The 13892-nt window shown below is 40.3% G+C and overlaps 2 protein-coding genes and 1 non-coding gene across 5 annotated transcripts; 2 read left to right on the forward strand and 1 right to left on the reverse strand.

The window, feature by feature from the left end:
* Positions 1 to 1326: 1326 nt before the first annotated feature.
* Positions 1327 to 6027, reverse strand: LOC113028169 (histone-lysine N-methyltransferase PRDM9-like). Of its 2 annotated transcripts, none has more exons than XM_026178216.1 (7): positions 5810 to 6027; positions 5390 to 5505; positions 5216 to 5299; positions 4135 to 4412; positions 3962 to 4029; positions 3637 to 3827; positions 1327 to 3482 (listed from the first exon to the last, which is right to left on the reverse strand). In XM_026178216.1, exons 2-7 carry the CDS (start codon positions 5484 to 5486, stop codon positions 1495 to 1497), a joined length of 2706 nt encoding a protein of 901 aa, XP_026034001.1. In that variant the 5' UTR covers positions 5487 to 5505; positions 5810 to 6027; the 3' UTR covers positions 1327 to 1494. The 2 variants fall into 2 exon arrangements, with proteins under 2 accessions (XP_026034001.1, XP_026034002.1); XM_026178217.1 differs by having other exon boundaries at positions 5390 to 5558.
* A 151-nt stretch (positions 6028 to 6178) lies between these two features.
* trnag-ccc (transfer RNA glycine (anticodon CCC)) lies at positions 6179 to 6249 on the forward strand. Its single transcript has one exon. It is a non-coding gene; the product is annotated as a tRNA-Gly (tRNA).
* A 1164-nt stretch (positions 6250 to 7413) lies between these two features.
* On the forward strand, positions 7414 to 12997 carry fbxw10 (F-box and WD repeat domain containing 10). 2 transcript variants are annotated; one of them, XM_026177650.1, is made up of 12 exons: positions 7414 to 8021; positions 8940 to 9092; positions 9252 to 9382; positions 9524 to 9631; positions 9732 to 9838; positions 9977 to 10180; positions 10325 to 10446; positions 11196 to 11350; positions 11461 to 11603; positions 11690 to 11848; positions 11957 to 12255; positions 12338 to 12997. In XM_026177650.1, the coding sequence occupies exons 1-12, from the start codon at positions 7466 to 7468 to the stop codon at positions 12742 to 12744; spliced, it is 2544 nt and encodes an 847-aa protein (XP_026033435.1). In that variant the 5' UTR covers positions 7414 to 7465; the 3' UTR covers positions 12745 to 12997. The 2 variants fall into 2 exon arrangements, with proteins under 2 accessions (XP_026033435.1, XP_026033436.1); XM_026177651.1 differs by having other exon boundaries at positions 11957 to 12198.
* Positions 12998 to 13892: the final 895 nt, after the last annotated feature.

Consider the following 13892-nt stretch of genomic DNA (forward strand, 5'->3'; position numbering starts at 1 on the left):
AGAAGAGCAGTTTTATCATCACAAACGGACTCCGTAGATGTACTGTTCCTTTTTCATTCCTTTTTCAGACTTCAGTATTTTCTCCCTTAATTTGTGATTCTTGTGAAAGCCCAGGCTGTTGCTTTTCAATTGCCAAAACAAAACAAAAATCCTTTCTTTCTTTCGCTTAGTTTTGTGACATTTTTTTCTGAGTTTGTACAGATGTGATACTGTGTGGTTTAACAATCAGTTTGGTTTGTAAAAAATTTTAATGTGCATAACATTTAACATAATATAAACTAATGAGAGTCGAGGGTCGTATATTTTGCGTGGCAAAGATGTGTAAATTGGATGGAGACCGCACTGAAGACGACAACACATGGTGCTTCACTGGATTGGAGTAATAAACGGGAACAAGTCTGACGTGTCTTTGAAACTGTACAGTATCCCAACCTTCGTAGGGGTCTCGTCACATAACCTTTAGAACCAACTGCTGCCTACCTTTCAGACGTGTTTGTGTATTTTTTACACATTAGGACTCGCGAACAAGCGACTAATCCTCTGGTTTCAACCCCTCACTTCTATCAAAAAGAAAAAAAAAATAGAAAAAAGGAAAAAAATGGACCACGGAAACAAGCCTCCACAACTGCTGTGCCACAAACAATGGATATCTCTTCCCTCCCCTTCAAATGGATGTTGTCATGGACTTGTAGAACTGGAATTAGTTAGGACTACTGATGTAAGAAACATTACTGGACTGGGAAGTTAAAGAAGCCGTTACCAGCAGCAAAGTTTTAGATTTAAGGAGCTCCTCTCTAACCAGCAGCTGCACTTGACACCGCTGTGTGTAGCACATGGAAAACACTGCCAGGTTTCTACCTGTTTCAGTTTACGCACAGTTTAAATGAAACTGAGTTTTACTTGTGTCAACTGTCATACCAGTATGTTTGTATAGTTCAGGTCAGACTGAAATATTTTAATTTTACTTAATATTTATAATATAGTCAAGTTGGAAATATGAGCTAACAAAGGACAAATAGTGACAAAAGCAATGCAAAAATTAATGTCCAATAAACAAAGTTATACTGTGTCATGTTAAAAAAAACAAGAAAAGACAAAAAAAGTAGTAGATCTGACTACAAAAACAAATTTAAGACTACTTAATTGAAGAAAAAAAACAGGCATGGTTATGAGTATTTTCATAATATTAAGGCTTGTACAGTGCACATGCTTTGCATTGTATGTTTTGTGGAATAAATGGTCAACAGTGATGGTTACGTTGGTTGTTTATTTTTTAGTGCAGTTTGACACTCAAAGACAAGTATTTGTTGGTGTTTTTCCTTTTTTAACTAAAAAAAAAAAATAACTAAATGCTTTACAAGAAAAATAAAAGAATGTTATGTACAGGACATTCAATAAGTCATCAAGTACACAAGCGGGAAAGTGCAATTTAGTTCACATTTAAGCTCCTGTATTTCATTTTAATTTAAAGTCTTCAAAAAAAATGCGATTAGACTAAATGTGCATCTTCTGATGGTGCCTCCTGAGATGATAGTTTCGGGAAAAGCTCTTCCCGCACTGAGTGCATTTGAACATTCTCTGTCCCAAGTGAAGCATCTGGTGAGCTTTGAGACTCTGCGGTCGGCTGAAGCTTTTGCTGCATTCGGGGCAGCTGTACGGTCTCACCCCCGTGTGCTTTCTCTCGTGTCTCTTCAGATCTCCCGACTGCCGAAAGCTCTCCCCGCAGTGGGTGCACAGGTAGGGCTTCTCCCCGGTGTGAGTCCTGAGATGTACGTTGAGCTGACCGACGTACGAGAAGCTTTTGCTGCAGTGAGGGCAGCTGTACGGCTTCTCGCCCGTGTGGATGCGCTGGTGCTGTTTCAGACCGTAGTGGTTTGTGAAGCCCTTTCCGCAGTCGTTACACAAGTACAAAACCTTCACTTGCCTGAAGCATGTGTGAGATTTGAAAGCTTTGGCAGTCATACAGTTCATGCCACAGTGAGGACACGTATATTCTTTTTCCCCCTCTTGTTCCTCCAGCTGATCCGTTAGGCTGTCCGACTCGCAGTGTGAAAGATACTCGACGGGATGGTGCCTTTTAATGTGTTTAATAAGATAGCTCTTCATGGTGAAAGAGAACTGACAGAAGGAGCATGGGAAGAGCTCAGACGTGCAGTGATACTTCATACAAGCGTTACTCTTCTGATGCTGTTTAAGGTTACTAGGTGTAGTGAAGACCTTACCGCAGCGATCGCAGCTGTAAGATTTGGCCTCTACATGTACCATCTGCTCGTGCCTTTTCAGGAAACCAGACTTATTAAAGGTTGCTCCACACTGGCCACATCTGTGCTGCCTCAAAGTGCATTTATGTGCTTTGAGGTCATCTGGGTTTCCATATGTTTGTTTACAGCGATTGCAGCTGAACCATTTGTATTTTTTTAACTTCCCATTTCGGACAGAAGCCGCCTCTGGTTCAGCGGAGCTCCTCGCAGGCTGAGCAGGACTGGTAGCTCTTCGTTTAGGCGCAATGAGCTTAGTTATGGCAGAAACTCTGAATCTAGCTCCAAATCTCTGAGGCCTCTGAGAGGGAGGATTCTGGACCGATTCAACGCTTTCACCGTCAGGCATTACATCGTCTTCGTTATTTTCAGCTGTGCTCTCATCAGAGTGATGTTCATTTATGTGCTGCTGAAGGTCATCCACTGAGGAAAACGCCAGTGAACATTCGCCACAGCTGAAGGGCAATATGTCGGAGTCCTCTGGATCCTCATTTGTTTTTGTTTTACTCTGTTTCTGGTGACGCTGCAGGTGTCTGGTCAGGTCATTGTACTGACCGAAGCATTTCTGACAAACAGCGCAGACGTACGGACGTATCCTCTCATGGACAGTCACCTTATGCTTTTTGAGGGATGATTCCTTTGTGAAACTCTTACCACAATCTAAACAGTTTGACTGGAGTGTTTCTGACTCACCTGCACAAGACTCAGGAGCCTCAGTTGTATCCATAGCTTCTTGTTGGTTCTCATTTTCATTCATTTTTTCAGATACAACTGAATCTCCTGCCTTTAAAAGTTCTGACTCTGGCGTTACACTCTCTTTGTTGCTGAGGACTTGCTTCTGATTGGAAGCTTTTCCTACAGCCTGCTTCCTATGAACTAACTGATGTCTGATTAAGCCAGATGCCTGGCTAAAGCTTCGCCTGCAACATGGGCAGCAATAGGGGCGTTTGTTGGAGTGAACACAAAGCTTGTGCCTCCTAAGATGAGGTATTTGCTTGAATGTCTTTCCGCAATCGTCACATGTTTTAGATTCAAGAGGATCAACAGACAGTACCACCAGTGATCCTGCAGCACTGGAGGCATTATTTTCTCCATCAGCTACTTCAGCACTTTCAGGCTGCGTGTGAAAGTATTCTGTGTGTCGCTGGAGGAAGGCTTTGGTGGTGAAAGACAACTGACAGTGGGCGCACAGGAAGATCTGAGTTGTACCGGATACAGTACTCTCTGCATTTTAGGAGAAAAAGGCGAAAACATCAACAAAAAAACAAACAAACTATAAATCAAATTTTTAAATAACACAGTCAGGAAAATTTTACATGACTATGGCTCTTACAACGATCACTTTTATGGACTATTGAGACTAGCAAAGTCAGGGTACCTGTTGCATTCAACTTCAAATACCACATCTGGGCCCAAGGATCACTAAAGTGGGCATGAAGTTTGCTGCTGGGCCACACCAAGAGCTCATCTCCAGTATTTATGGTGCGACAGCAGTGAAAGAGGATGCTGCCTTTGTACTGGACTGCCAACAGATTTGCCTCATCTCTATGACGGGCATGGTTGACATACCTGTGTCAGGAGGGAGGGGAAAAAAAGCATTTTCTAATAATGTACAAGCTGTACAAACTGTGATTTATTTTATAGAATATAATTAAAAATTAATTTTGTAATTCAACAGGAAACAACAGAAAAGAATTCAATACCTCATCCAGTTTGAGTATGATTCTTTGGCAGCATCAATGTAGTCATAGTCATCCTTATCTTTGTAAATCTGCAGTAAATTGGAATATTGTCACAAAATACACACAAAGAACAAAATATGCATCAAGAGGTTTAAACTTGTTTTATTGTTTGGGTTTAATACATCCCAGCTCACCTCCCATGAGAAGTCACTTGCCATGGCAATCTCCCTTGTTGTCACTTCCCCCTCAAATGGTCCAAAATGCATTCCAGGAGACACTGCAGGCCCATAATTTAGGACCCCAATCCCTGCACTGGGAATACTAGATCTGCCTATCATCAGGCCAAAAGGCAGAGTCAGGAGGGCCCTCTGCATGACGCCCATGTTTGTTGGAAAATCGAGAATAAAAGATGGGCCATTAATGTTGTCAGGATCACTCTGGTCCTGGAAGAGAGTCAGGCACTCCTCGCAATCTATAAAAATGTAAAAACAAGGGAAAAAAAACGGAAAAAAGCTCATCTGGGGTAATTTTTACTGGACATACCACAGTGACAAATTATCAGTCAAATATTGTCATTATTATTATTAAATATTAGTAAATCTTTGAATGAATGTGTATACACTGCAAATATTTGTGTAGGTTAGGTCCTCATGGGGAAGACCACTGCTAAGTCATCCATCTAACACATTCTACAGTTCAGCTCTAGTTTACAAATGACAAAAATGTGTGGCTCAGAAAGACATGTACTGATCTACAGGTGTGTCCCTATTAAAATCTAAAGAAGATATAACCAGACAGAGAGGTAGGGTTAATGGGATAGAAAACTGAAATGTGTAAGTTTAAAGACTACTGAATAAGACCATAGCAAAACACTTTGACTTTCATTTAAGCGTATTATATTTACTTAGCAATGGTCCTGGAGTTGTGGTCAGAAGTTTTGACACACTTATCACGGGCCTGAATGTCAAGTTAATTTTTGACTTTTAACATTTCTTTGAATTATTCGATTTCCAGGGTGAAATGATTGTACAGCATACATCTTTAAAAAACAAGAATTGGGCGCACAAGTTTATTTTGGATTTTCTCTAATCCACAAAGGGTTAAAAGTATACATACAGGTTCAAATAAATCCCTACCCCCATTTGGTTAAATGCCCTGTAACATGCTCGGCCAGTCTCTTTTGGTAGCGATGGACAGGCTTGTGACATATTTCTGGCTGGATATTAGTTGTACCTAAACTGCAATAGCAAAAGAGTAAACATGGGGTTTGCTTACAAAAGCCATCGTCACCATCTGGGTTTTCTCCCTGCCCCACAGCGTCCAGTAACTTCTGTATTGGCGTGTCTGCTGGCTCTAAAACTGGCATCACAAGAGGAACAAAGAAACTATTTTAAAGGCTATATTACAGCACTGAATGTCAACGTTATTTGTAATGTCATTATAGTGTACCTGCAGGGGGGTTGTTTTCAATGGGAATGCACTCCTCAGTTACAACCACCTCCTCGGTTGTCTCAACCCACTCCACGCTGCTGCTTCTGTCCGTCATGAGTAAAAACTGTGGATAGCTGGTGGGAATGATCAGTCTTTACGGCAGTTGCTTACACAGGATGCATGCACACTGTCAAAAACATAGTAACATGAAGCTACAGCTAGCATTAGCTAACATTATCTCAGCACGTTAAACCTCTTTAGCCTTTAACATTACAGCTATAATACTAACACAGACAAAAAAAAGGACCAGTGGCAAAGGTACTATCAAATCAGTCTCCGATAGCTAATAACGAAAATGTGGCTATCACAGCACAAAACATGACAAATGGCATTAATGCATGTGTAGTTAATAATATATAAAGAATAGAACTTTTGTACCAAGCTGACGTTCAACGGCTATATTTCTGGAGTTGTTTCGTAACTACCGTCCAAAACACGAAAGATTAAGCTGTTAGCGCATGACGCTTCACTAGAAACCACAACTAAAGTATCCGAACCCTAAGATACGGTCCCCCGGAAGAAAATAGAGCACACTTTCAGAATAAGAGTAAACGTTTCCTTCTTTTTAAATAAAAGTGGCAACGTTTTTCAAATATGTGCTGTTCTTCTACTATCGCTTCCTTTTATCGTTTTCACATATCAGTAATATATAAGGCGAGCATCCATAAACAAAAGTACACATAATGGTCCAAAACTCGACCAAGCTTCACGCCGATAAATTGCTTTCTATCAGCCCCGCTAACAACGGCGCCGCTGGTGTAGTGGTATCATGCAAGATTCCCATTCTTGCGACCCGGGTTCGATTCCCGGGCGGCGCACGAGTATTTTTGTTTTCCTCTGAAAGAGACTGCAAAGCTCACCTTAAGATTAACCATTTCATGCCCTTAACATTTGACATTAACATTTGATCCTGAGCCATATTATGGAAGTTTGAATTATAGAGGCAGCTAGGTGATCTCAGGTGACCGAACCTGGTGCGAAAGGGCACGAGTGTGTATATAGTGTGTGTATACTGTAGACTATATTAAGAGTGAAAATACATTTTTTTAATTTTAGGTTCCCTCCTCCTTTTCTGTGGTATACCCCTCTGGGTTCTCTACATTTTTTTACACTATTTTTTTTGCGGAAAAAAAACTTTATTAATCTTTGAAGATGTATTTGACACTGTGAAAAACATTATCACAAGAGTTCAATACACTTGGACACTTTTTTGATTATGCTTATTTATTTCTGAATGTGTTTGTTTGGAAACAAACAAACAAACAAACAAACAAACAAACAAACAAACAAACAAACAAAACAAATAGAGGCAGGCAGCCTTTCACACGCAAATTAAAACCACCTTAACTTAATCACCTTATCCTAATCGCATGTATGTCTTTGGATGGTGAGAAACTCCACACAAAACCACCCAGCCACCGTCACTGTACCACCCTTGATTTAATTTGAGCTAATTTTCTTTATAAAGACACTTCATTTTATTATTAAACTAAAATATTTGCATTTTACAGAGTTTTATTTCATTTCTTATTTTTTTTACTTTGATTTCACATTATGTTTTCCTGTTGTTTTTTTATATTCAAATTTAATTGAGCTTCTTTTCATGTTTAATCAAGCCATTTCCTTTGTCATATTACAATTCATTTTACTGAATAGTTATAATTTGTTTAACCAATTTTTGTTTTGAATGCTGTAAAACGGTAATTTGCCAACGTCTGGGATAAGAAAAGTACATTTTATCCTATTATTTTACCTTATGTTTCTGAAAGGAAAACAACCAACACAGCAGGAACAGCAATAAGAATACGAATAAGAATAAGAATCCAACACCTCTGTAAATCAGTCCAGGACACACTAAGCATTTAAATCTTAAAGGCCCTTGGATTTAGTGACCTTATGTACCTAATAAACTGTCTCGCCTACAATCCCGCGCGAGCATCCATTCAGCTGCCGACACGCTGAACTTGTTGCATGGCAACCAGTTGAATTGTCACTGCATGTTTGTGTTCGTTGTGATGTTTAAAGACGAAAAAAATGTTGCCTGGCGCGGACGTGGTGAATGTAAAGGAAACTACTGAAAGCGTCGACATGAAGTCTGTTAATGCCTCGAAGTCTTTCAGCACCAAAAAAGCGGAGGGATGCGTCAGTATGTGCGGTATATGTCCGACCTGCGTCTTTGCCCCCAGTCCTCCGGGTTCCAGTCGGTGTCTGTGGAAGGTGTCGGATGAGTTCAAGAGGAGGTTCGCGCTGACGCTCCTTTTACGCTGCAGGAGCGTCCAAGTCCTCGAGAACATCCAAGGTGTGCTGAGTGGCGCGACGTCGTGGACGCTGCACACCTACGCTAGGTCAAGAAGCCCCATCACACCTCAGGAACACCCCTTACGCTTTTCCCACCAAGGTCATGATGGAAAACCCCTGGGAGTGAACGTGAAGGAAATCTGGAAGTGGTTCAGCAGCAGTCCGGACTGGGTCAAGTCAAGCTACGTTTGCCGTATTTTTTCACTGTGTGACTCCGAACTTTTACGGATGGTCGCCAACTTAACCAACGTGCTCCTGATCAGACAGAAAAGTGGATTCCTGGAGTTTAATGGTAAGATCTCAGGAGTGGGAAAGGACTTGGTTTCCACTGCACTGCAATTCCCGCTACGGACCACTAGAGGCCACCAACGACACATATACAGTTATAGAATATACACACACAATTATAGTAAAAGCAAATTCTTGTTCTATAAGCTTTGCGTTACAAGGGTTGTCTTCTCCCATAATGACTCCAGTGTTAGTCTCCATATAGTTATCATTTAGCTCAGGGTTACCTTACTTAACAGAAGTCTAATCACATCACTGCCATTTGGAGCCATTTAATAAACATTCCTCTACAAATATGCCATCTGGGCCAATTGGTGGGTTGGTCCAGCTAAGGTGAAGCACTGTGGAAACAAAAGAAGGCTGAGAGGGTATGTACATGTAGAGAGGAGGGTTTTATTGGACAAAGATGTTGAATATGGAGCTGCTAGGCAGAGGAAAAGAGGAAGACCACAGAGGAGATTCATATTTGTAGTGAAGGAGGACACGGAGAGAGAGAGTTGAGATGATTTGCAGAAAAAGAAGATGATTTGATAATGCTTGAGGAAATTAAACCCATTTGCAATTTTGAGTTGAACTGTTACTAGTATCGTATTACAATAGGCACCCCCCTGAGCCATCTTCTTGGATCATATACTGATTTTATTTAATTCTGTTTTTATTGATGATTTAGATTTAGTTATTACATTTTATATGGATTTCAAATTATTGATATATTTACTTTATTAAACTGTAATTTCTATAGTATTAGATTTTACCTATTTATTTATTTTATTGTATTCAGATTAGCCCAATCCTGAAAAACTGTGTTTTATTTTATTGTGATATAACTAATTATTTTATTATGTTATATTTAATTTTGGGACACACCAACAAATTAATTTCCTAGTTTTTGGGATCTATAAGGTATGTCTTATCTTTTCAGTAAGTAACCACAATAACAATCATGACAATCAGGAGGAGTCTGAGGACCCTGCTCTAATGGTAGTGCCGGGATCCTCCAAGTCTGTGTCTGGGGTCAGCCGACACAGAGACTTCATAAGCTGCCTACCTGTTGATCTGTCCAAGAGGATATTAGGCAAGTCTTTGCATACTACTGTACTACTGCAGCCTGAATTTGTGAAGTGTGCCGATATGTCCTTAAAGTAAAAATTTCAATGTCACTTATGTCTGCATTTACTAAATATACAGTAAATGTTAAATTGAAAAGGTGCAATGCCGTATGTGTGTTTTGTAGGAATGTTAGGTGAGCATACTTTGATTCATTGCACGGCAGTTTGTCAATACTGGGAGCTACTTGCGAAGGAAACCATGGAGGAAATGAAATTCAGAAGAAATTTTCAGGGCCAAATTATTCCCATGATAGAGGTTGAGATTTTTTTTTTTCACATTAAATTATATAAATATTTATAGTGGTTTTAATTAATGAAAATACTTAAAAAAAATCTGACTTCTTTAGAATAATTTTAAAAAATCTGATCAGTGCTAATCTTTTTTTTTCTGTTACAGGGGTCCAGCAGTGTTAATTTTGTGAGTCCTACTTATGCAAACATTGTTGAAATCCCTGTACCAGTAAAGGATGACAAGGAAGAAGATATTTATTCTACTGTCCACAAGGTTTCACAGAGTCGTACCATCTACACAGTAAACATCAGCTTTTGGAATCAGCCGGAATATTCAACACAGTGATTGTGTGTTTATTCGATTGGTTCTGCAGCTCAAGCCATTTAACTCTGCTTATGCAAACATCAGAACCACAGCAGTGCAAATGGAAGAGCGAAATGTTTACTGCGGTGCATATTTTACCAAAGTGCTGCTGGACAAGTGAGTGTTGATTTCCCTGTATTTTATTTTATTATATTTTTCATAGTGCCCAAATAAACTCTGAAAACAGGAATGAGAAAACGTTTTTACTGGTACAGCTGATGTGATTCAGAGGTGTGCACTTATGTGTTTTTGCAGCGAAGATCCTTATCGGGTGTTGGACTATAGAGGAGGACTACTGCTGGCCACCGGCTCAAAGGACCGTTTGGTGCGTCTGTTTTATGTGTCATCAGAAACAGAAGACGTGTCGGTGCTGAAAGGACACGTTGGAAGCATTCGGGCAGTGCTGCTCTGTGAGGACAGAGATCTGCTGATAACCGCGAGCTTTGACACAAGTATCAGGTGAAAAATCATCTAATTTATGAGTAGAATTCTGTGAGTAGGTAATAATTGATTATGCAGAAGATGCTGACGACAATGCATTTGCATGAATGAATCTGATTTAATTGATTGTGTTTTGAAGTTTTCCTGTCATCACACTTTCAGGTGTTGGAACTTGAAGACAGACCGGTGTGACATGGCGCTGTACGGTCACACTGGCACCGTCAACTGTCTGGATGCTGATGCTGATAAACTTGTCTCAGGAGCTAAAGACTGTGCAGTTAAAGGTAAGCGGCCACTGATCGGTATACACCATCTTTACATGAGCTCACATTTACATGAGTAAATATAACCACACGTTGTCTTTAATAGAAAAAACAAAAAACACACTTATCACATATTTTCATTTTCCTGTTGAGAAATTGTCTTTTCTAAGAAGCAATTCATATGTCTTATCTTAATCAGTGAGTTTCTTTTAGGTATTTTGGATAAACCCAAATGCAAACCAACCATTTAAGACATACCTGCACTCATAATTATGGAGAAAAGATTATATGTCATCTAAAATACTGTCAGTGTTTCTTTTAATTATACCCATCTTCAACTGGACAATAATGCAGCATCTAAGCTGCTAGCCAGCGCTGGCATGTCACTCTCATTCTCGCTCTCCTTTACGAGTTTCCAGTGAATTTCAGTCCATTTTAAATTTTTATTTATAACATATCAAACCTTCCACGGCTGGGCTGCTGTGTACATAGCAGAGCTACTGAGACCTTAAAACAGCAGTGGATCAGCTGATCAGGGTCTGTGAGCTGCGGTTTCTTTTAAAGAACTGCTGAAAACAGTTTTTATAGGTTAGCTTTTCCTGAATCTTTCTCCCATTATTTTTATCGTTTACATCTGTCCTGTGAATGGAAATGTGTGTATTGAAATCAGTGTAATGTATGTATATTGTCATGTTTTTACCCTCAGAAAAAAAACTTCCTGTTAACATTTTCATATGTAAGCAAGCTGAAATGAACCATTGCTTTGCCAGTGTGGTGTCTGCAGACCGGGAAGCCTTTTAATGGTTTTAATTTCAAGCACCCCAGTCCTGTCCTATGTGTAAAGGTCAGCAAAACTACTATCTACAGCAGCTGTAAACAGGGCCTTGTTAAAATATGGGACATGGAAAATGCAGCACTCCTCCGGGTGAGAAACATTTGTGGAAAATCAAATACAGAACACTTCGTGTTGTCTGAAGCTGATGAAACATTTCCGTTTTTCCATATGTTGTTCATGAATGTCCCATCTTCCACAAGACAATTGATGCCCACAGGAGTGCAGTGAAGTGCCTGTTCCTTGACGACTGGCACCTTCTATCTGGAGACTGCACTGGCAATGTCATGGTGTGGAGCATCAACCATAATGTTGAGGAGTGTCTTATAACATTCAGCCACCAAAAGTAAGCATGTAACCTCTGAAGCTGCCATGTAGAACAATTTAAATGGGATCTTACTAGGAATACAGGATCTTCTGATTGTTCTGCAGGGAGGTAAAATCTCTTACGCTGCTCTACCTTCGTGTTATTACTGGCTGTGTGGACGGAAAGATTCGCATATTTAATTTCCTCACTGGTGATTGTTTAAGAGAGATCACAGCAGAGACCGGAACAGGTCGTCTCCTGTCCCTGCACTTCCTTGACCAAAGGTGAGTCGGATGACTCGCATGAGCTTGATTATTTTTTTCTTATTACACAATTTTTCTTAGTGCGATCTCTAGCTTGATTTTATACTTTGTCTCACTAATGTTCCTTAGTATATTAGTGAACACGATATACAGCGTGAAGCTCTTCCAGTTTGCCAAAGTGTTCTGGGATTATGCCAGTTCCTCACGGGGAGACCACTGTGATGTGATGCCACAGGATAGTTTGGTTTCTGAGAAATCTGCAGCTTCTCTCAGAAAGTTTCCTCTTTCCGCTCCTGCGGGAGATCACGTGGCACAGTTGCCTTCAACCACCCAAAAGATTCACAGCCATGACTGTATGAAGCCAGAGAGAGGTGAGCGGCTTCACCGGACCCACATCCTGTCCTCCCCCATTAAATGCCAAATACAACGTAAGCATGCTCAAGGTGGAAGAAAAAAATATACTTTAAAATTAGTTGATTTGTGTTGTAAGTGGATTTTTTTTCTTCACAGCCAGAGTGTGCAGTGAGATTGCTAAACAGTCAGTGAAGCTTAGCGAGAAGGCTGCAACTGAACGGATAAAGAAGAGAGGCCTTCATCATCCTCTGACACGGGACTGCATCCACCTCCGGGTTAACACTATCCTGAAGTCTCAGTGCACGGAAGAAGTCAGCATCAACATGGAGAGCAAGGCTAGACTGAGAGATTTGTGGGGTCCTCACACAGCTAAGGCTTCTCTGCACTCATCTCCAAAACAGAGCATGCACATGTGCTCACTGCAGGAAACGCATGATGGTCATCCCAGCAGGGCCAAGACCTGTGTCCCAGTTGTGAAACGAACTATCACTGAACATATGACAAACAAACCACAAGGCAGACAGGTTTCCACTGCCCCTAGGGACACAAAAAGAACCCTATAGTCTTTACACACTCAGGCCAATAAAAAGGTGGCCATAGACTTATCAATACATCTTCATAAGATTACAAATAAATCCAAAATGTTACATAAAAACTAGTCCCAGTTTATCCAGGATTAACTCTTTAAGTGGAAAGGATTCGGACTGCTCAGTGACACTGGTGGAAGCAAAGAGGGAGGTCACACAAAGCACTGACCAAAAACTGTCCAAGAGGCATACATTACAAAATGTGCATCAATAAATGTTGAGCACTGCACAATGCATGCTTTGCAGATTTGTTTATCCAATGAACCTTACCTTGAAATATGTTGTTTCATTAAAATTCCACTAGAGGTCAGTATTGTATCATGTGATAGGTGGTTGAACAGTGACAAAGGCGTATGGTTCTGCAGTATGCTTGAGTTTTTTGTAACAATTACATTTATCATCACTTTAACTTTCTTAAATAATTACATTTTGTTTCCTTTAGAAAATTTTCAGTTTTTGCATACTTTTTATGAAGGTTGAGTTAATGAGAAGAGGGATTATTTCTAAGTTTAATTTGGTTTTGTACTTAGACTGTGTCAAAAATGTAGACGTTTTAATAGTAGTTTAGTTTTTACAAGGAATAGAAACCAGTGAAACTATGAAATTCTCAGATTCCAGCAGCTTATTATACTTTCACCTGTCACTCACATCACCACTGGCCATTTTAGTTTATCTGTCTCAAAAAGAATAAATAAATAAAATTAAGCAACATATCTTTGTAGTCTTTTGAAGCACTACAGAAGCTACAGAGGTAAACCAGCTGAGTGAGCTGGGTTTGTCCTATCCAGAGAGACCTTTCACCCTGCCACCTGCCCTCTAGGCCATGGTGCCTCGAGGGCATCATTGGAAGTCACGAGGGCTGAAGATCAGAGAGAGAAGGCCCTCTGGTTTAAGAGCAGCGGCACAACAGCTGGGCACCTTTGAATAACAAAGGGGTTATGAGGAGAACGGTCTTAGTAACACTTTGGGGAATCTCTTCTTTCATGAGCGCACTGCAGATAATTTGATTTGGTCTGCAGAGAACTGGGGAGAATGGCGCTCCCTTCGTTTTTCCTGCTGCGCTTAACCGAACCCCCACAAGCTGAGTTTAGGTTCATCAGGCAGCACAACCCCCCTTTTGTTTC

The sequence above is a fragment of the Astatotilapia calliptera genome, chromosome 8 (assembly GCF_900246225.1).
Source record: "Astatotilapia calliptera chromosome 8, fAstCal1.2, whole genome shotgun sequence".
NCBI classification, from domain to species: Eukaryota; Metazoa; Chordata; class Actinopteri; order Cichliformes; family Cichlidae; genus Astatotilapia; species Astatotilapia calliptera.

Bases quoted from the DNA above. Each gene is read 5' to 3' on its own strand.
- fbxw10 (XM_026177650.1), top strand. From the start codon at position 7,466: ATGTTGCCTGGCGCGGACGTGGTGAATGTAAAGGAAACTACTGAAAGC. The intron at 8,022-8,939 runs GTAAGATCTCAG...TTATCTTTTCAG, and splicing joins TGGATTCCTGGAGTTTAATG to TAAGTAACCACAATAACAAT. The intron at 9,839-9,976 runs GTGAGTGTTGAT...GTGTTTTTGCAG, and splicing joins ACCAAAGTGCTGCTGGACAA to CGAAGATCCTTATCGGGTGT.
- LOC113028169 (XM_026178216.1), bottom strand. From the start codon at position 5,486: ATGACGGACAGAAGCAGCAGCGTGGAGTGGGTTGAGACAACCGAGGAG. The intron at 4,413-5,215 runs GTAAGCAAACCC...ACATTTTTATAG, and splicing joins AGATGGTGACGATGGCTTTT to ATTGCGAGGAGTGCCTGACT. The intron at 4,030-4,134 runs GTGAGCTGGGAT...AATTTACTGCAG, and splicing joins CAAGTGACTTCTCATGGGAG to ATTTACAAAGATAAGGATGA.